This window comes from Vipera ursinii (assembly GCF_947247035.1).
Source record: "Vipera ursinii genome assembly, chromosome: 1".
NCBI lineage: Eukaryota > Metazoa > Chordata > Lepidosauria > Squamata > Viperidae > Vipera > Vipera ursinii.
The window spans coordinates 244,786,804-244,807,471 of NC_139512.1; the positions used below are offsets into that span (position 1 = coordinate 244,786,804).

At 37.7% G+C, this 20,668-nt stretch overlaps 1 protein-coding gene across 1 annotated transcript in view; it reads right to left on the reverse strand.

The window, feature by feature from the left end:
- Nucleotides 1-236: 236 nt before the first annotated feature.
- Nucleotides 237-20,668, reverse strand: part of EPHA7 (EPH receptor A7) — a 178,847-nt gene continuing 158,415 nt past the window's right edge. The window contains exons 15-17 of the mRNA XM_083348159.1: nucleotides 9,797-9,990; nucleotides 3,911-4,066; nucleotides 237-2,703 (exon numbers count right to left, since the gene is read on the reverse strand). Of these exons, the coding sequence (XP_083204285.1) occupies nucleotides 2,589-2,703; nucleotides 3,911-4,066; nucleotides 9,797-9,990 (465 nt within the window). The 3' untranslated portion in view covers nucleotides 237-2,588. The remainder of the gene's footprint in view (nucleotides 2,704-3,910; nucleotides 4,067-9,796; nucleotides 9,991-20,668) is intronic.

Consider the following 20,668-nt stretch of genomic DNA (forward strand, 5'->3'; position numbering starts at 1 on the left):
AAAAATATATTTACAGTCTATTACAAAGATTACAAATGGAAGTGTCTATGTAATGGGATTATGTTAATTCAAATATTTTTGTTTATCTTTTTTACAGATTTCTTTAACAAAGGGTGAAAGAAGAAAAATTAGCATAATCAAAATTATTTTTTCTAACAAAATAAATAAATAAAACAACAAATAAAACATTGTACAGTGCTGTAAAAGGAAAAGAAAATGGTAGGAGGGGAAAATTATCTATTTGAATTCTTTGTATCTTTGGTCCTAAACGTGGGAAAACACATTATATAGCACTGAAAAAAATGTTCCTTTCTGTGATGCTCTGTTAAGTAAAATAGAAAAATATAGTGCATTTTCAATGTATTCAGAGCTCACTGCACATAAATGTGTGTACAAAACAAGACAGTATAAATAAAATGTACAAGTTTTACAAAGGAACATTTACAGGGTTATTTTTTTCATTTTTTTTTCTTTTTGTGGATGCCCACATTATCAAACAAGTCTTAATTTATATGACTGATCCCTGGGATCTTTCTCTATGAAAACCAATAGAAGCATCCCAGTTCTCTTTGGAAGTACAGCTATTCACTGCTGGGTAGCTCACGATTTTCATATTTTTGACAGCATTAGTCACCTGTTTCATATATAGTCCTGTGACACACTTTGTTATTGCTTATGGTAATTACATATTTCACTCAACTCAAGTACACATATATTAAATTAAAACTGGTATTTTTTCTTTAAAAAAAGGGTTCTCTCACTCAACAATCATCTTTCAGTCAGAAGTTCTGAATTCATGCGCCTAGAGCAGCTCATTGAAACACACACACACACACACACACACACACACACACACAATATGAAATGTTGAAGTGCCACTTGCCTTATATTCCTACACCTGTAATAGAAAATCCAAAGGCACCATCTGACAGGAACATGTCCCGTGCAAGCCCTGTAATCTGTTGTCCATCTGTCACTCATTTCATAGAGCTTGCACAAGAGAACTGCAATCCAGAGAATGTTAGGTAGACTTGGGGACCGTGAGATCCTACCAGCTTCAGAGCACGATTATGTTTTGAAATCTCATTCATTTCAATGTGCATAGCTTCCTCATTCTGAACTGGGCTTGTCTCAAAGTATGGACCAGAGAAAGATATGTATACTTGGCCTGTACATTATTAGTGGCAACACTGGTGAGAATTATGTGAATTGCTGCAGACTGGGTCCTGTCATTGCTTGCCACTACAGATGAGGTTGTCTATGGCAAGGAAGGCAATCTGCCTACCCACGTTTCAAACAGCATGATTGGTAGAAGTATGGGCAGAAAATAAACTCCAGCTGATAAAAGCAGAGTGTATCCACCCACCTGAATATGCAATTTCTTCTGAATTTATATGCAGTCTCTGGATTGCATCCTCACATTCTTATTTCTGCAAGAGGGACTACATTCATCTTAATCTCATATTAGCCATATGCTTATTATTTCTCCTAGACCTTCTAATGTACATTGTTGAAAAAAATAAAAAAGACACCCAATCCCCTGCAAGAACAAACACCCAATGTGCTCTGATTAAAAGGCTAAGCAACACTATAGGACTTGTACTTGTTCTGTTTATGCACCTACCATCAATCATTCCATGAAAGGGCTTCAACCCATTTAAAGTTGCAGTTGTACAAGCTTTGTTTAACCCAGGCACCCTACTAAAACCATCTTTCAAACCATTTCTTAAAAAGTGCCTAGGCATTTTTAGGGAACATTATTGCTAGGTTCACCATTTTATTCATTTCCTGTTTAAAGAAGAGTGTGTGATTTAGTTATACAAAATTATTTTAAAAAATATCAGAACTCTTGGCAATGATTTTTTTTCCTGATTTCCTGCCAATTAGCAAACCACATCGATGTGGTGTGGAATAAACAGACAAAAATAGATGCCAAAATAAAATAAAAAAAGAAAAAGAAAAAAAAAATCCTGGCCAACCCTGCTTCACCCGCCCAGTAGCTATAGCCTGATACACATTTCCCTGTTACACTTCTTGTGGCTGTAGAAATTTGTACAATCTTTCAAAACTCCCCAGTGTAATAATGTGTCATATGCTTAGCACTAAGAAGGTCCAAAGATATAAATGCAACACTAAAAGAAGATCAATATGAAAAAAAGGAACACAACTGATTTCTTAAAACAAGTTTGAAATGAAAGTTTTAAGGAAAATATTTGTTGACTTTAACAATATCATGATTTTTATCTGACAAATATATTCTTTCTTTTAAAATCCTTTATGTACACTTTAAAAAGTCCATTAGATAAAAAGGAGGTTAGAGAGTTCAAGGTGTTCGTAGGTGTTTCAGGTAGTACTTTGTTTATTGTCACTTCTTTTGTTGCCGCCATTAGTAGGTCTGTTTTCCCTTTTTAAGTAAGTTTCTGGTGGCACTTAGGAGTTCAAGTCTGTAGGTGCTTCTGGTGGGGCCTCCTGTTACCTGCATGAAGGCTCTGTCAAATCATGTGTCTTCTAGCAGCGCTTCATGGAGACTGAAGGCGGGCACTGTTCTCTCAAGTCTGTCCCCTCCCTTGGAAGGGAGAAATGTCTCATCACACTTGGATGCCAGTGCCATGCAAGTGTAACATTTGTGCTCTCATAGTCTGAATGCTGCTCATGATTTTCTTTTGATGGCCAACCAATGTGATTCCTAAGCTCATTATGTCACTAGGGGAGGGAGGAAAATTCAATATTAGTAATCTTTCAGTAGAAGGGAACAAAAAAGAAACAGCAATAGTGATACAACCAAATGATATTCAATGCGCTATCGGCATGCCTGGCTGTTCAGGTGATTTACTTCACCATATATGACACCAAACTTGGCCCTTTTACGACTTGTGGATTTCAACTCCCAGAATTCCTCAGGCAGCATGCCTGGCTGAGGAATTCTGGGAGTTGAAGTCCACAAGTCATAAAAGGGTCAAGTTTGAAGTCCCCTGTTATATGATGAAGTAATCACTTAAGCCAGGTATATATGCTCAGCACTTTCTGTTGACGTAGACCAGGGGTGTCAAACTGCCGGCCCGCAGGCCGGATGCATCACGCGGAAGCCGTGCCCACCCCATTGCTGGCAATGGCAAAACAATCCCGATACGTTGCGCGACGTCACAACATTGCAAGTTTGACATTTCTGACATAGATTATGGTGAGTAAAAATAATATTTTAAAAACTGCTATTATCTTCCACTAATTGGCGAGGGTATATGTTCCAAGGAGATAACATGACCCCTGCCGTGAAGGTTAGATACTAACTATAGCTGTTGCTTTTCTTTTTTTTAAAGGAAGAGAAAGAAGGAGCACAATCTTAACATTTTACAACTTTTATTAAGACTTAACCCCTCCCCCTTGACATTCTGTCATACAGAGTAGCACACTGAGATATTTAATGTCCTCAAGTCACGTTGCTCTGAAATGCAGCTTCTTTACTTCTTGTGTGGTGGTCACACAAAGAGTAAAGTAGCTGAAAATGTTTCAGTATGAAGCACTTGTTTGCATAAAAAAACCAGAAAGGGTAATAAAAATCTGGTGTATGCTCAGAAGGGGCTACCTTGGGTCAATACTGCCCATAATCATATTGAAGTCCTTAACTAGTAAGAAGCAAGTTCCCCAAATGACAATAGTTTTTATTACTCTGCAAAGTCAAACCCTCTTTTATAATAATTAAACAAATATTAGCAAGGGACCAGAATTTTCTGTGGTACTTTTTTTCTCTCTTAAAAGAAGGAAGGCTGGATAAGGTGTTAATTGGGTGACTAAATCTTGAGGATTCTTAATACATAAATTTTATATAATCTGGCCAAGCATTTCTTGTCTGCCAATTAAACGAAAACAAAGACAAACAGAAATAGGTAATGTAAGCATTCAGTTCACTTACTCAATAGTCATCCTGGCTACCGTCTCAAGGTTATTGTAACCTGCAGCAGAAAAATTATCCTTGTATCTTTCCATCTTGATTGCTTGCAACCATTCCCCTACAGAGCAAAATGTTGTGAAATCAGGGGTGTTCTGGTCCAGAAGAGGGCTGATTGGTCTAGGTTGAATGAAAAATATTGTTTTAGGTAGAAAAAAAAAGAAACATAATTCAGTATTCATGTTAACTAGTAGAAATATAATAAATACATCAATCTAAAATGTATATAATAAAAAGCAAAAATGCAATAAATGCTTAACTGTTAAGTATCTATAAGCCTATATTGCTGTGTAACATTCTAGTAGATTATCAATACTTTAGAAATGGTCTGGTACTCCACCGCTTACCTGCTGTTTTCTCCTTTCCTCTCCTATCTCTTTGTTTTTGTGTAAATTGCTCAGTTATCTTTATCCTGCTCCCTTTTCATCCCTGCAAAATTGTTACTAAATTGTAGCTACATCTGGTCATCAACAGTAATAAAGGATTTTATTTCAATCTACCGTTGAGTTACAATCATAGAAGTCATCTAAAAGTTTTAGATGTTTCAATATTTAGAAGAAAATAAAACCTCCTTTTTTAAATAATGAAAACATAGGATACTTGTAAAATAAATATAATTGATTTTTATTTGATCCCTCAACACCTGAAATGGTAAGAGGAAGAGGAAGAGGAAGAGGAGGAGGAGAAGAAGAAGAAGAAGAAGAGGAAGAAGAAGAAGAAGAAGAAGAAGAAGAAGAAGAAGAAGAAGAAGAAGAAGAAGAAGAAGAAGAAGAAGAAGAAGAAGAAGAAGAAGAAGAACAAGAAGAAGACATTTCTTTATTTGAAATCGTATGCTATGTGTTCTCCTTGAAGACTGGGCTTAACTTTACACATCTCAATATAAGATGGAACTTTTATTCAGAATAGGTGACTATATCTAATCTAATACAGTCATAGGGGTAATAAATGTTTCTGATTTCTATTTAGGTAGAAAATACAAATATAACTGCTTTCACTAGTGGTAGATTCCTTTTCTTGCTGAGACTTTCAGAAGGAATACAAGAGAGGTATTAAGGAATAATCAATGATCATCAATGAAAAGAAGATATCCAGTGTGTGTGTGTGTGTGTGTGTGTGTGTGTGTATTATTGAAGAAAAGAGAAAAAGAAAGTCATGATGGAGTTCATACTGCAGGGAATTAATTTTCTCTTTTTGTGTGTGTGATGTTCTGCTTGGTACGTGGCTTCTAAGAAACCATCATAACCTGCACTACCTCATCCTGGAGGGCTGTGAAAACATCTAGATAGGAGATTTGTACCTGATGGATATGTTTTTGATTTATGATCCTTGGACAAGATATTGTGGATATCAGCAGCTCTAAACTATCAGTCTACAACAGGCCTGCTCTTCTTTACAGGTGAGAAATCCTCTTCAGATCATTATCTGCCTAATTTACAACTGCTCTGTCCTAGCATCTGTTGGCTGATTTACAGCCGAGCTAATAAAGCCAATGGAAATATGCTAATTGTTTCCTGCTTGTCTGGCATTCAGTCTAGTGCAGGACTGATCAGCACAAGCCCCACTGGTTCAATAGCACCAGTAACAGGCACCAATGTAGGTTTGCTGAGAGAAAAGTTTTTTTTTTAAATAAAACATGATGTTGGGCTAGTGATATGAAATGTCTCATAGACCTTGGGAATGTGGAGACTGGTGCATAGCTGTTAGAGGAGAGAACAGGGCTGTTACAGGAAAGATTCCTGAGTCAGGGGTAGTTAGGGAGAACTGTGAGAAAGAGACTCAAAGTAACACTGTTTAATTATGCTAAGTTTACAGTGAATTGGAGAATAGCCTTGACAGGCTTTCAGCATTCTATTGCACTACCTTACCAGCAATAAAGATATTTCCAGAAATCCAAATGGTTCCGGTTTTCCACTGTCAGAGTCTTGATAGTGAATTTGATTTATTTATCTGTCTATTTCAAGCTACACACTTCCTGACTCCAATTGACTCTGGGCTGACCACCTAACTCTAATTGCCTTTTTGGAGGACAGAAGTTTTGCTAAAGGTTTTTGTCATGTGGTCAATCCCACACATTACTAAGCAGCAGAATTAGAGAAAAGCATGAAGTAGAAAAACAATACATGTAATGGTCTGCCGCACTATGTCTTAATCTTGGGTTGTTCTAAGATGTATGAAACCAACAATTCAGAAATGTTTTGCCCTGCTTACAGTTGGAAGGCTTTGAACCCTTAATGTTAAATTGAAGAGTGATAAGAGTGAAGCAGAAGAGACCTAAGGAAAATGTGTGGGTGGCAGTGTAGTTCAGGGGTCTCCAACCCCCAGGCTGCAGCCCACTACCAGGCTGCAGCGTTTGAAACCGGGCTAAGGGAGAGATGGCAAGAGTGTATGTGAAGAGATGGCAAGAGTTTATGTGAAGAGATGGCAAGAGTGTATGTGAAGAGATGGCAAAAGTTTATGTGAAGAGATGGCAAGAGTGTATGTGAAGCTCCACTCACACGAGTGGAGGGTGCTTGCGCTCATGTGCGAAGCTCCATTCATGAGTGGAGGGCACTTGCACTCACATGTGAAGCTCCATTCATGTGAGTGGAGCTTCGTGTGTGAGCGTAAGCACCTTCCACTTTCACATGAAGCTCCATTTGCCCCTTTCCCCCTGAGCTGGGCCAGGTTGCCAAGCTGGAAAGGTTTGGGACCTTGGTGCTGTAGTTGACTGCTCTCTTGAAGAAGTAAGGAAGCCACAAGATAATTTGTGAGGCATCCATCCATCTATCTATCTATCTATCTATCTATCTATCTATCTATCTATCTATCTATCCATCCATCCATCCATCCATCCATCCATCCATCCATCCATCCATCCAATTTACTCTGGGTGGTTTACAAATAAAGTTAGAGACATTCTAGTAGAGACATACTAGAGGTTAGGCTTGAAAAAAGATGAGGGGCTAGAATAGCTTCTGAGTCCGCACCGTAAAGCTTGTGTGCAGAGCGCGGCTCTCAGATAGGAAGCATGGGTTTACAGGGTTTACAGTGTGATACCAAGGCATACAGAGACATAGTTCATATCCACTTGAGGTGGGATGTTCCTGAAAAACTGGAGCATATGAAATGGAGCCTCTTTAGAATTGTTTGGGTAAAGGATGGATGTCTTCAATGGGAAAACAAACTGATGTCACTAACCACTTAAATGAGTTGTGAAGAAAAGCCAAAAGAAGGAAAAAGAAAATGGGTGTGGAGAGATAAATAATTATAAAAAAAGAAGGATGATCAAGCTAAGGATGCTCACTGGCCTTCCAGCAAATGGTCTTTGCTGGAAGCTAATAGCTAATAGCTAAATAGCTAAAGATACTTTAGCTAATAGCTAAAGATACCCATGACTTCCAAGCTGCGCAGAGTTACCTTGAGGTAAGATGGGCAGCCTATAAATATTATAAATAAAATAAAACTGGCCTAATCCTTTTCTGAAGCCAGCCAAATTTGGTAGCACCAAATTTCATGGTAACAGATTTCAAAGTTTAATTATGTGTTGTGTAAAAAAAAATGTCTGTCCTGATGTTCTTTCAAGATTCAATTTCACCTTTGATCCTAGAAATAGCTTCTCGTTTTCCACCGCATCTTGCCAACATTGTGAATAATGATGCATAATGCATCTCAAACACAAGCACCCTCTCATTTGTTTCCTTTCCAGATGAAAAAGACTCAAATGTTGCAACCTTTCCTCATAAGGAAGATGTTCCTGCCCTCTTCATCATCTTAGTTGCTGTCTTCTGAGATTTCTCTAGTTGTACTATATAATTTCTGAACGAGAAATGAACACAATATTTCAGCTGCAGTTGCACCACTGATTTATGTAACAGCATTATGCGACTGACCTGTATTTTTTTTCTTATTCCCCCTAACATATTGTTGACCATTTTTACAGTGGGAGCATATGGTGACTTCCTTGAACTATTTTCAACTGTTACATTCTAAAGTCATATATAAATGAACAGCAAAAAAGCATCAGTTAAAAATACCATTCAGAAAGCAAAAAATGTCACTAAATTGTCTTTTTCCCTGACAGATTTCCCTGTCAGTCATGTCCACTCTTAAGGCCTGATGCTCATCTCCGTTTCTTGGCTGAGGGAGCAAGCGCTGTCCAAAGACAATTTCCCTGGTCATGTGGCCAGCATGACTATATGCCAAAGATGGATGAAAGGCTGTTATCTTCCCGTTGAAGTGATACTATTAATCTACTTGGCAATTGCATGCTTTTGAACTGCTAGGTGGGCAGGAGCTGGGGCAAATAACAGAAGCTAAAGTACACATTTTCAGCAAATAATTGGGGTGGCAATCATAGAACTGCTTCTCTATAGCAAAACAATGATTTTTGGACAGATCCGTGGTTTCCTGAAAATAAGACCTACCCTAAAAATAAGCCCTAGCTTGATTTTGGGGAATGGGCCTAATATGAGCCCTACCCCAAAAATAAGCCCTAACTCTAACATTCAAGCTAGGGTGGGGCTGGGTGGCTGGAAGTGCCTCACACACCCCACACCCTCTTATTGTTGCAGCCAAGCCTCCCATGCCCCAACACCTGCCTCGCCAGCCCACTGTTTCTGCGGTCTCTTGCTGCCACTGGTGCGAATCGAACCCAGCCTCCTTTTTGCCTTAGGAAATGCCTCTGCAACTGAGAATGGAGCTCTGGATTGATGTGTGTGGCACCCCCCAGCCTCCATTTCACCATCAGAGGCTTTCAGGAAAGGTCTTTGCAGCCGAGAACAGAGCTCTTGAGGGGGCACCATGCACATCAATCCGGAACTCAGTTCTCGGCTGCAGAGACCTTTCCTGAAGGCCTCTGATGGTGAAATGGAGGCTAGGGGGCTCTGTGTTCATCAATCCAGAGCTCTATTCTCAGCTGCAGAGGCATTTCTTGAAGGATGAATGGAGGTTGGAGGTGACGCACGTTAGTGGCAGTGAGAGACTGCAGAAGTGGGCTGGCTAGAAAGGGCTGTCAGTGCCACCGCTGTGAGGTGAAACAGGGGAAAGAAAACACATGCCCCAAAAATAAGACCTGGGTACCTCTTTTGGAGGCAATAAATAAATAAATAAACTGAGTCTTATTTTCAGGGAAACATGATAATTTCACATAAGACAATTTATGACGCATTCTGAGATCTAATACAACCTCAACCTCTTTTTCTACTCTCCAAAGCCAGAAAATTATTTCCAATGGTGCTTTCTATCACTTTTTTTTGAGGAAAAAATGAAATAAGTATCAAATAGGTGTATCAAACCTAACATGATTAAAATAATTATTTTTAATAAAATTCCACAAACTTCTGTTACAATAATCAAATTACTACTGTTCCTTCAAATTATAGTGCTTCTGTAGACATATTCTTCTGCCCTTCAAACAGCAGTATATTCTGATCTTCTAATCCTACCCAGAAGGCAAATGGCCACATTTTACACCAAGTATTTTTTCAACAGCATATAAATATCTTGAGGTAACCCAGTATGAAGTTAATTAAGCAAATCAACAGCTAATTGGAGTGAGATAGTCCAATTCTAAAAAAAAAATATTTCTAAATGATTTATCTTTTTTTCAGAATGGAATCTCGCCACATACAGCTGTCATTTTCTTTTGGCTTATGATAAGGAACATCAATATACATCAATATAACCTAGATTTAATACCTATTTTACCCTTGTAAAAGCATCTGGAATATGGAATGCTTGAACTTATCCCAAATAATAATGGCGGGATAACAAAAATTGAAATTAAATAAATCATGGGTCAACAACAGCTGAAACAATGAACAGCTGTCTAGTATTTTATCCTATAATTTAGGAATCTAATCCATAACTTACCTACTACAGGTTCCTAAAGGAGTCTTCAAGCTATTTGGATTCCGAATCATTTTATCCAGAATGCCCACAATCTGTTCAAACTTTGGCCTTTCTGCACGTTCTTTCTGCCAGCAGTCTAGCATCAGCTGGTGAAGGCCTGCTGGGCAGTCCATGGGTGCTGGCAAACGATACCCTTCTTCAATTGCTTTTATAACCTAATAACAAAACCCGCCATGAGTTTAAATTTTTACAGCTCATGAAGAATCCACCAAATTAAGCAAAGTTTTATGAAACATGTCTTTCAAATAGAACCTACTGTTTCTAGCACAAGAATTTCTGTTGTTGTAGAACACTGTAAACTTGTTTTTATTGTCCATGCCTATTAAACAGATTATGGTATTTTGTAATGTATGCTGATAACATAAGCTGCATTACCTAGTCAAATCAGCAGGAGGGAATAGCAATTAAATTCACCATGGGTGCAATTGAGAAACGGATACATGAGATACTCTTTGAAAGCAATATTTATTTGTCCAAGAGGCTCTGGCAGGAAACAAAGCATGATTAAATAGTCTGTGTATACATCTAGGTATCTATATCTAGATGTAAATGAAATGGATGAATGAAAACTAGTGGATAATAGGAAGAAAAAAAAAGGAAAAAAAGGGCTTTCCCATGTTGACCCTCTCAGCAACAGTCCAAACTAGATGTGAATCTAATCAAGGCTTGACTATAGGATGTTTGAGTGAATCGTTTAGTATTAAACATAGTGTAGACCAACATAATATCTCTAAGATCAATTAAGCCACTATTGTTTTTGCAGCACTGATTTGTTGATGTTGAAATAAGAAAAAAAACACCAAAACAAAACCAGAGAAGAGGATCACAAGAAACTTTTGAAAATTCACATAACATTGATAAACTGAAGTGTGATTTTATAAAATACCAACACAATGGGCAAAACAGCATTCCACTGATAATCCAAAAAAAATCTTGTTCTACAATTTTTTGCATTATCCTCTGGAATTATAATACAAAGTTGTTGTGATGGGTAACAAATATAAGTCAAGCATAATGTTTACAAAGAGTTTTAGACACTTTTACATGGGTTTTCTGAGCTAATAAAACCAATATCTTAAATGGAAAACTTTATGTAAATACATCATAGATAGTATGATGATGGTGCTGGTGATGACCTATAAAGCCCTACATGGCTTGGGTCCGGGATATCTGAGGGAACACCTGCTGCCGGCATCAAGTTCGTCCAGTGCGCTCCCACAGGGAGGGTCTTCTCAGGGTGCCACCGGTAAGAGATTGCCGGCAGGTAACACCCAGGGATAGGGCCTTCTCAGTGGGGGCGCCTGCCCTTTGGAACCAGCTGCCAGTGGAGCTGAGGACTGCCCCCGACCTCCGTTCATTCCGCCGGGGCCTGAAGACCTGGCTCTTCGAGCTCTCCGGCCCAGGCTGAGGATTAATTTATTTTAATTGGGGTTTTTATTTATACAGGGATAAATTTAATCTTTTTTTTAAACTTGGCTTTTAACTTTTGTATTTTTGGTTTTTAATTACCCTGTAAACCGCCCTGAGTCCTCCGGGAAAGGGCGGTATAGAAATGTAATAAAATAAATAAATAAATAGTAATAAAGTGGGCTTCATGACATAATGGCAAAAACAAAAACCAAACAACCCACCTTTCTCCTTCACAAATGATTACTTGCTATTTTTCTTACCTTTATTCTGGAAATAATATTATTATATTAGCAGTGAACAATTTAAGCTATAAATATTAAATTAACGAGTGGCTTCTTGTTCTACAAGTACAAGTAGGAACACCAGCTTTACAACAATAGCTATATGCTATTTTATTTTGGCCACTTATCAGTAATATATGTAAAAAATGCATATAGGCAGATTGCAAACACATCATTTTAGCACTGTCAACAAATTTCAGGTTTGTTTATTGCTTAGCTAATAAAATAATCCTTTACTGAACCTTGCTTGCACCTTGACAAAAGTTTGCAACTTTCTTATAACTGTGTAATATGCATCTGATAACAGATAATTTACATAAAAATGTATTTGAGCTTCCTGAATAATCCTTTAGGACTTTCAATAAATAATGAGGGAGGATGTTTTATAGAAATTACCATATAACAATTTATGAGCCATTGTTTTCATGTTTCCTGTGTTGCAAGTGAAATAATGCTCATCGCTATCATTCTTTTTAACATTCTCCTTCAAACACCACTGAATGCAATGCCTCCAAGTAGGCCAATAAAATGCTCTGTGGAATTTTGGTATTGTAATCATTCTAAGGTATCTTGCTGGCTTAAAGATATACATTTGATTTCCCGAGGTGAAAGAACTGTATTTATGTAACCCAAATCTATATGCCAGACCATATCACAAACACACTATTTAATCACTGACTTGGGTTTTCAATATCCCATTAAAACAAGGAAATCTTAGGAGAGGTTGTAATAACACAGTTCCCCCTCCAACTAACATTTTAAATAGATGGAAATTTAGCCAAAAATACATGGAGCGCTATACCATTAGAAACAAACTGTAACTCTAGCCATACGTTGAGAATAACTATCCATTGTTACGACTTCACTCTCACAATCCTTGCTTTGAACTGAAGTCGTGTATTTGTAACATTAGGGAGATCTGAAATAAATCTTTAGGAATGTCAACTATGGAATTTTTAGTTTCACTTTATATATGGGCCATATAACAGCTGTGTTCAGGACTTTGCAAGACATATTTTTATTGAAGCAGAAGTAACGTGAGCACATTTGAATTTGGTATATATTACAATAACTAGCATTTGGCAGACAGAATTTAAATGTACTGTCCTTTTTTTCATGATGCCTGCAAAACAGCCCTATTTCTGAATGTTGGGAAGGTCATTAAGCAATTAGAATGGCTGAAGTCTCTTTATAGTTGAAATGACATCAGGACATTGCAATAGGAAAAGAGAACAACCTGTGAGAAACAGAAGTCAAGGTAGAACATTTCACCTGGAACAAGAGTCTCTCACTTTCATCTAATTTCCATCATCAAACTTTGTTTCTGCATCAGAATCATGATTAGATTAAACATACTTTGAGGATCAAATTACAGATACTGCTCCATTTATGACTGTAATCAAGTCTAGAATTACAGTCCTAAGTCAGGATGATGATTCAGTGGGCCATCTCATGACTACGCCCAAGTTTATCTTTTTGGGGTGGTCATAAAGCGAAAGCTGTGGTCATTCATTGAGCAGATTGTTTGCTATGTTTTTTTTATGGAAACTGGAAGTAAATGCTGGTCACATGACCCAGCAATGATGCGAATGGCCATAAATGTAGGCTGGTTGCCAAGTACCCAAATGGAATCATGTGACAGGGGGCGTACCGGCCATCAGAACTTCAAACCCAGGTTTGTAAGTAGCTTTTATGGAAATTCTTGAAATGTTGAATGGTCATTAAAGGACCAGTTGTAAGTCAAGGACTATTATAGTTAAAAGTTGTATATGGGAAAAGAGAATAAGGATGTTAAGCCAAGCTCTAGGATATTGCAAGAGTGGCATGAGGAATGTGAAGAAAAAGAAAAAGACATGAAGATTGAGAGAAGAAGGGAAAAAAAAGTAAAACAGAAGAAAAAAGGAATTCCAAGTAATTCCAGACAGAAACTCCTTCAAAATCATTAGCAAAATTGAACCTCCCAAGCAGCACTCCAAAACCCATGATGTACACTCAGCAATACATTTGTATCACAGACGTCTAACAAAAATATTTCAACTTTGCAACCATCTTCCTAATACAGTAACATCACAGGCACTTGTCAGAATGGAAGGGCTGTTGGAAATTGATGAAGGACCTATACAGAAGGACCTTGTGGATGGGGAATCCAAGGGAAGAAGGAAATACTAAGTGGAAGCTTCTGGCAAAAAAAAACTTAAGTATTAATGCAGTCCAGGTTACTGGGCATGGATAGTAGAGTACTAAAGGAAGATAATGGGGTAATGGAAAAATAACTTGGTGAGGCATCAATAGGCTTCTCGGCTTGGCCCTGTGAGCCAATACTTCAAATGTGTCTTCTTTTCTACCTACTGTGAAAATTATCCAATCAGGATAGCATGGCAATAAGTCTCTTTTGCACTTGTGAAAATGTGAATTACATAATGCATAAATAAAGTTTTCATTTATTACAGCTGTGTTTGAATGTTTATACCACTGAATATTATCAGAAATGCATGTGGATTCTACTGAAACATAAAAACAGTTTTAGTGAACACCTAACAGCAAACTTGGATGCTTGTTTAACTTATTTCACAAGCATAACGTGAAGTGTCTGTCCCAAAAAGTAATCACTCCTTTAGATTCAGTATCTGGTTTCACCACACATTTAATCTGTGTGGTGAAAAAGCAAAGAAGATGGGATCCAAAACTTTTATAGTGTAGGCTGGCCCTAATCAGACCTGAATGTTTACTGAGTACTTTCAAAACATGTCCCAGTTAACGTTTTAATTGCATTGATTAAATGAGAATGAAATGATTTCTTTTTCTAAATGGCACTTCATATTTTGAAATGACTTTTTGAAATAAATCAAAGAACCACTAAAATGTTTTTTTTTTACTTGTTGATTCAGACTCCATCTATATATTACTAGGGCCCACATGAAGCTGTGATAACATTTAGTGGTAAAGATAAGCAAATAAAAGGGAATGAACACCTTTTTCACAGAACTGCAATATAAATTAGACAAAACTACCGGTAGCATTATTTTGCTAAATCAAGGTAAAGTTTGAATGAATGTAGCTTTAGTTGGAGTTAATTAATAATACTTCAAAATCAACCACTCAGGAAATCTTTAGACTTTTTTATTGGAATAAAATATCTGCCAATATGGAAATGCTTTTTCCCTTCATTACTATATTTTCTTTAAGAAAAGATTTCTACTTAGATAAAATAAAGATTGCTACTGTAATGTACAGCAGAAATCCATTTTCCATTGCAATTTAATTAAGAGAATTGCTAATTTTATCTATTACAAATTTCACAGAATATGAATAATAAAAGTGGATTTGTTTAATGGTTTTTGAATATTCTGATATAGTTTTTGAAACCTTGGCCTTTTCCACACTACTAATCTGTAGGCTCTTACACTCTCATCCAGCCACTAGTGTCTCATCACAGCAATGGCTTGGAGACACTCTTAAGATAGTATAAATCAAATGTTAAAGAGACATTATGTTACAATTTATAGGAAATTTTTTGTACAACAAATGCTGTGGAGATACACACAACAGAGACTTAGGATTTTGGGGAAATAATTTCAATTGTTAGAAAATATCCCATTTCATAACTTAAGAAAAAGCCTTATTATTAATAATTAATCAAGGATATTTGAACCTGGACAGACTAGAGACAATGATTGCTGTGACTAGCTGCTGGTTTTACTGTTATCTATGTTTTCATATACTAGATAGATGTTAGGCTAAGTGAGTTGAGTAAATAGTGTTGTAGAAATGTATAAATTGTGCGCCTGCTTCACAAGGTGGGAGAAGATATTATCTTGTTGTTGCTGTTAGTTGCGAAGTCGTGTCCGACCCATCGCGACCCTATGGACAATGTTCCTCCAGGCCTTCCTGTCCTCTACCATCTTCTGGAGTCCATCTAAGCTCACGCCTACTGCTTCAGTGACTCCATCCAGCCACCTCATTCTCTGTCGTCCCCTTCTTCTATTGCCCTCAATCTTTCCCAGCATTAGGCTCTTCTCCAGTGAGTCCTTCCTTCTCATTAGTTGGCCAAAGTATTTGAGTTTTAGCTTCAGGATCTGGCCTTCTAAAGAGCAGTCAGGGTTGATCTCCTCTAGGACTGACCGGTTTGATCGCCTTGCAGTCCAAGGAACTCGCAGGAGTCTTCTCCAGCACCATAGTTCAAAGGCTTCAATTCTTTGGCGCTCAGCCTTTCTTATGGTCCAGCTTTCATTGCCATACATTGCAACTGGGAAGACCATAGCCTTGACTATACGCACTTTTTTTGACAGGGTGATGTCTCTGCTTTTTAGTGTGCTGTCTAGATTTGCCATGGCTTTCCTCCCAAGGAGCAAGCGTCTTTTAATTTCTTGGCTACAGTCCCCATCTGCAGTGATCTTGGAGCCCAGGAAAATAAAATCTGTCACTACCTCCATTTCTTCCCCATCTATTTGCCAGGAATTGAGAGGGCCAGATGCCATGATCTTGGTTTTCTTAATGTTTAGTTTCAACCCAAGTTTTGCACTCTCCTTCTTCACCCGCAACAAGAGGCTCTTTAGTTCTTCTTCACTTTCTGCCATTAGAGTGGTATCATCTGCATATCTTAGGTTGTTGATATTTCTTCCGGCAATCTTAATTCCAACTTTTGATTCATCTAGCCCTGCCTTTCTCATGATGTGCTCTGCATATAAGTTAAATAGGCAAGGCGACAGTATACAGCCTTGCCGGACTCCTTTCCCAATTTTGAACCAATCAGTGGTTCCGTGTCCAGTTCTCACTGTTGCTTCTTGGCCCGCATATAGATTTCTCAAGAGACAAATAAGATAGTCTGGTATGCTCTGCATATAAGTTAAATAGGCAGGGCGACAGTACACAGCCTTGCCAGACTCCTTTCCCAATTTTGAACCAATCAGTGCTTCTGTGTCCAGTTCTCACTGTTGCTTCTTGGCCCACATATAGGTTTCTCAAGAGACAAATAAGATGGTCTGGTATGCCCATCTCTTTAAGGACTTGCCAGAGTTTATGATCCACACAATCAAAGGCTTTAGCATAGTAAAATGAAGCAGAAGTAGATGTTTTTCTGGAACTCTCTAGCTTTCTCCATGATCCAGCGTATGTTGGCAATTTGATCTCTGGTTCCTCTGCCTCTTCGAAATCCTGCCTGTACTTCTGGTAGTTCTCGATCCACATACTGCTGGAGTCTAGCTTGTAGGATTTTAAGCATAACTTTACTAGCATGAGAAATGAGTGCAATGGTGCGATAGTTTGAACATTCTTTGGCACTCCCTTTCTTTGGAATTGGAATGTAAACTGATCTTTTCCAATCCTGTGGCCACTGTTGAGTTTTCCAAATTTGCTGGCAAATTGAGTGTAGCATTTTTACTGCATCGTCTTTTAAGATTTTGAATAGCTCAGCTGGGATACTGTCACCTCCACTAGCTTTGTTGTTGCTCAGCTTTTCTAAGGCCCACTTCACATTCTAGGATGTCTGGCTCGAGGTCAGTGACCACCTCATTGTGATTATCAGGGACGTTAAGCTCATTCTTGTATAGTTCTTCTGTGTAATTTTGCCACCTCTTCTTAATCTCTTCTGCCTCTGTTAGGTCCCTGCCATTTTGGTCCTTTATCATGCCCATTTTTGCATGAAACGTTCCTTTCATCTCTCCAATTTTCTTGAAAAGATCTCTGGTCCTCCCTATTCTATTGTTTTCTTCTATTTCTTTGCATTGTTCATTTAAGAAGGCATTCTTATCTCTTCTAGCTATTCTTTGGAATTCTGCATTCAATTGGGCATATCTTTCTTTTTCTCCCTTGCCTTTCGCTTCCCTCCTTTCCTCAGCTATTTGCAAAGCTTCCTCAGACAGCCATTTTGCTTTCTTGCATTTCTTTTTCTTTGGGATGGTTTTGGTTGCTACCTGTTGTACAATGTTGCGAACCTCTGTCCATAGTTCTTCAGGCACTCTGTCTATCAGATCTAATTCCTTAAATCTATTTGTCACCTCTACTGTATATTCAACAGGGATATGATTTAATTCATACTTGACTGGCCTAGCGCTTTTCCCTACTTTCTTTAATTTAAGCCTAAACTTTGCAACAAGAAGCTCATGGTCTGAGCCACAGTCAGCTCCTGGTCTTGTTTTTACTGACTGTATAGAGCTTCTCCATCTTTGGCTGCAGAGCATATAGTCAATCTGATTTCTGTGTTGACCGTCTGGTGATGTCCATGTGTAAAGCCGTCTCTTGGGTTGTTGGAAAAGAGTGTTTGCTATGACCATCGTATTCTCTTGACAAAATTCTATCAGCCTGTGCCCTGCTTCATTTTGTACTCCAAGGCCACTTGCCTGTTATTCCAGTTATCTTTTGGCTTCCTACTTTAGCATTCCAATCCCCCATGATGATAAGGACATCATTTCTGGGTGTTAGTTCTATAAGGTGCTGTAGGGCTTCATAGAACCGGTCAATTTCATCCTCTTCAGCACCGGTGGTTGGGGCATAGACTTGGACTACTGTGATATTGAATGGTTTGCCTTAGATTCGAACTGAGATCATTCTGTCATTTTGAGGATTGTATCCCAGTATTGCTTTTCCTATTTTTTTATTGACTATGAAGGCCACTCCATTTCTTCTGAGGGATTCTTGCCTGCAGTAGTATACCTGATGGTCATCTGAATTAAATTCACCCATTCCTGTCCATTTTAGTTCGCTGATACCTAAGATGTCAATGTTTAGTCTTGTCATCTCTTGTTTGACCATGTCCAGCTTTCCTTGATTCATAGATCTTACATTCCAGGTTCCTATGGAGAAAAAATCTTTACAGCATCGGACTTTCCTTTCACCACCAGACATATCCACAGCTGAGCGTCCTTTCGGCTTTGGCCCAGTCGCTTCATTCTTTCTGGCGCTACTAGTACTAGCCCTCTGCTCTTCCCCAGTAGCATATTGGACGCCTTCCGACCTGAGGGGCTCATCTTCCAGCGTCATATCGTTTTGCCTTTTGGTACTGTCCATAGGGTTTTCATGGCAAAGATACTGGAGTGGGTTGCCATTTCCTTCTCCAGTGGATCACGTTTTGTCAGAACTCTCTGCTATGACCTTTCCGTCTTGGGTGGCCCTGCACGGCATAGCTCATAGTTTCATTGAATTATGCAAGCCCCTTCGCCACGACAAGGCAGTAATCCATGAAGGGGGGATATTATCTTAGAAATATATTTATCAGTATTCAACTGGGGTGGATTATGTATGTTTGTTTTGTTATATGTTTGTTTTATGTATGCACTTTTTAAATGTAATCTTGTTTAGCCTTGTTTTGGAGTTTGTATTTTAATGTTTTGAATGAAATAAAAATGATTTTAAAAAAGATAGTACAAATCACTTAATATGGAAATGGTTCTTCTGCAAAAGAGTAGATATAGCATAGGAAATACATTATGCTTCCCTAAAATATTGGAAGTCTTTTTCATCAAGCATAAAATATTTTATTTATAAGCTTATTATAATAATCCCAATCTAGTTTTTTTCTTTATAATTGGGAAACAATTTAGCTGTTTACGGGACAAGCAAATAGCACAAGCTCAATGCAAAACTTCAGCAAAAATATATATATTGATTTTGAGTTTCCTTAGGTATTTTTTTTAAGGTAGGTAAGCTTTGCCTTCCAGCTATCTTATCTTCCTGCCAAACATCTTTTATGTTGAATCTAGTACAGAAAGAAGGTGTCAAAAGGAATGAAACTCTACTGAGTATCTTGGGAATGTCAATACTTCTTTTTCTCTGCCCCAAGGACTTGTTTGCCCATATTTTGACATTCCATGAAATCTCTGACACTGAGGCCTGTCAAATATTAACAACTTTCATTCTGCCGAAATGACTCATAATTTAGATTTTATATAAAAGTAATGTTTATAAAATTCAACCTTACCCTAATCTTCGATTTCTATCACTCACTCTTTAAGAACTGTTAAGAGAAACATTGTTTTCTCCATATCTTTATTTATACAGAGCAGTGTTTACTTACAAACAGTGTTATTTCCAGATGAAATGAAATTGCATTTGGCAACTCTGATTTGATTCTCACATAACACCACTATGGCAAGACTGCAACAATAGCACTGACTTTAATGCAACACGTGATGTCATATCAGATATTACATCCACAATGGCTTCACTTTTGCTGACAAATCCCTCCTTCTGTGTAATCAGCCCCTTCCCCTCCCTTGCTTTATGTTCTGCTCCCACTCCAATAGGAGAGGGGGAAAAAAATAACTCCTGCCTGTAGATAAACAGCAGGCAGGAGAAGAAGGCTATTCAGCAGCAAATTTATGCAATGAATATGCAACTGTTTTCCATTCTCCTGGGAGAAAATCAGTCTTGCTTAATATAAATGGACTCAGAAGAAGCTGGATGTTTTTTACAGGTTCGCTTTTCAGAAGATCTACATTACATTACGTTGCATTCAGTTACGACTATGAGTCATAGTGACTCACATATTTCCTCAATGAAACAAATTTTAATTGATTGATTAAACAATTAACTTAATTTCACTTCATATCGTCACATACACAGGCATACTTAGTCCCGATGATGCTGAACTGATGAAAACTGTGTATGATGTCATTATAGAAACTCTTCTTTTTTATACTTGTACATCTAATCACTTGTTCCGGCTTGCCAATTCATAGTCACATATTGCCAATCAATAGTAATACCACATAATGTCATAGTCCAGTGCCCACTAATGAACTGATTATTTCCTTTATAAATATATAATTAAGTTATTTTAGGATATATGCTGTATTTTTGTAGAATATAAAACACTGCAATGGACTGCTGATTTGGAGACAGAAATTTCATTTATTTTTTATATCTGCCTATTTCTCTACATAGTAACATAGAATTTAATTAATGTGTTTCATGATGGGTCGTGATCCAATGAATAAAAATGAAAACAAAATGCACTGATATCTTATATAAATCCAGTTTTTCAAGTGTTTTAAGTGCATTTATTATTTCTTACATTTCCTTCTGATATTTACTGATAATTTATATTCCACCTTTTCTCTAAAAAACTCAAAGCAACATATATGGGATTAGCTGTCATGTGATCCTACAGGTGAATTAAATTAGAGTAAAAGAAAGTGACTAAATT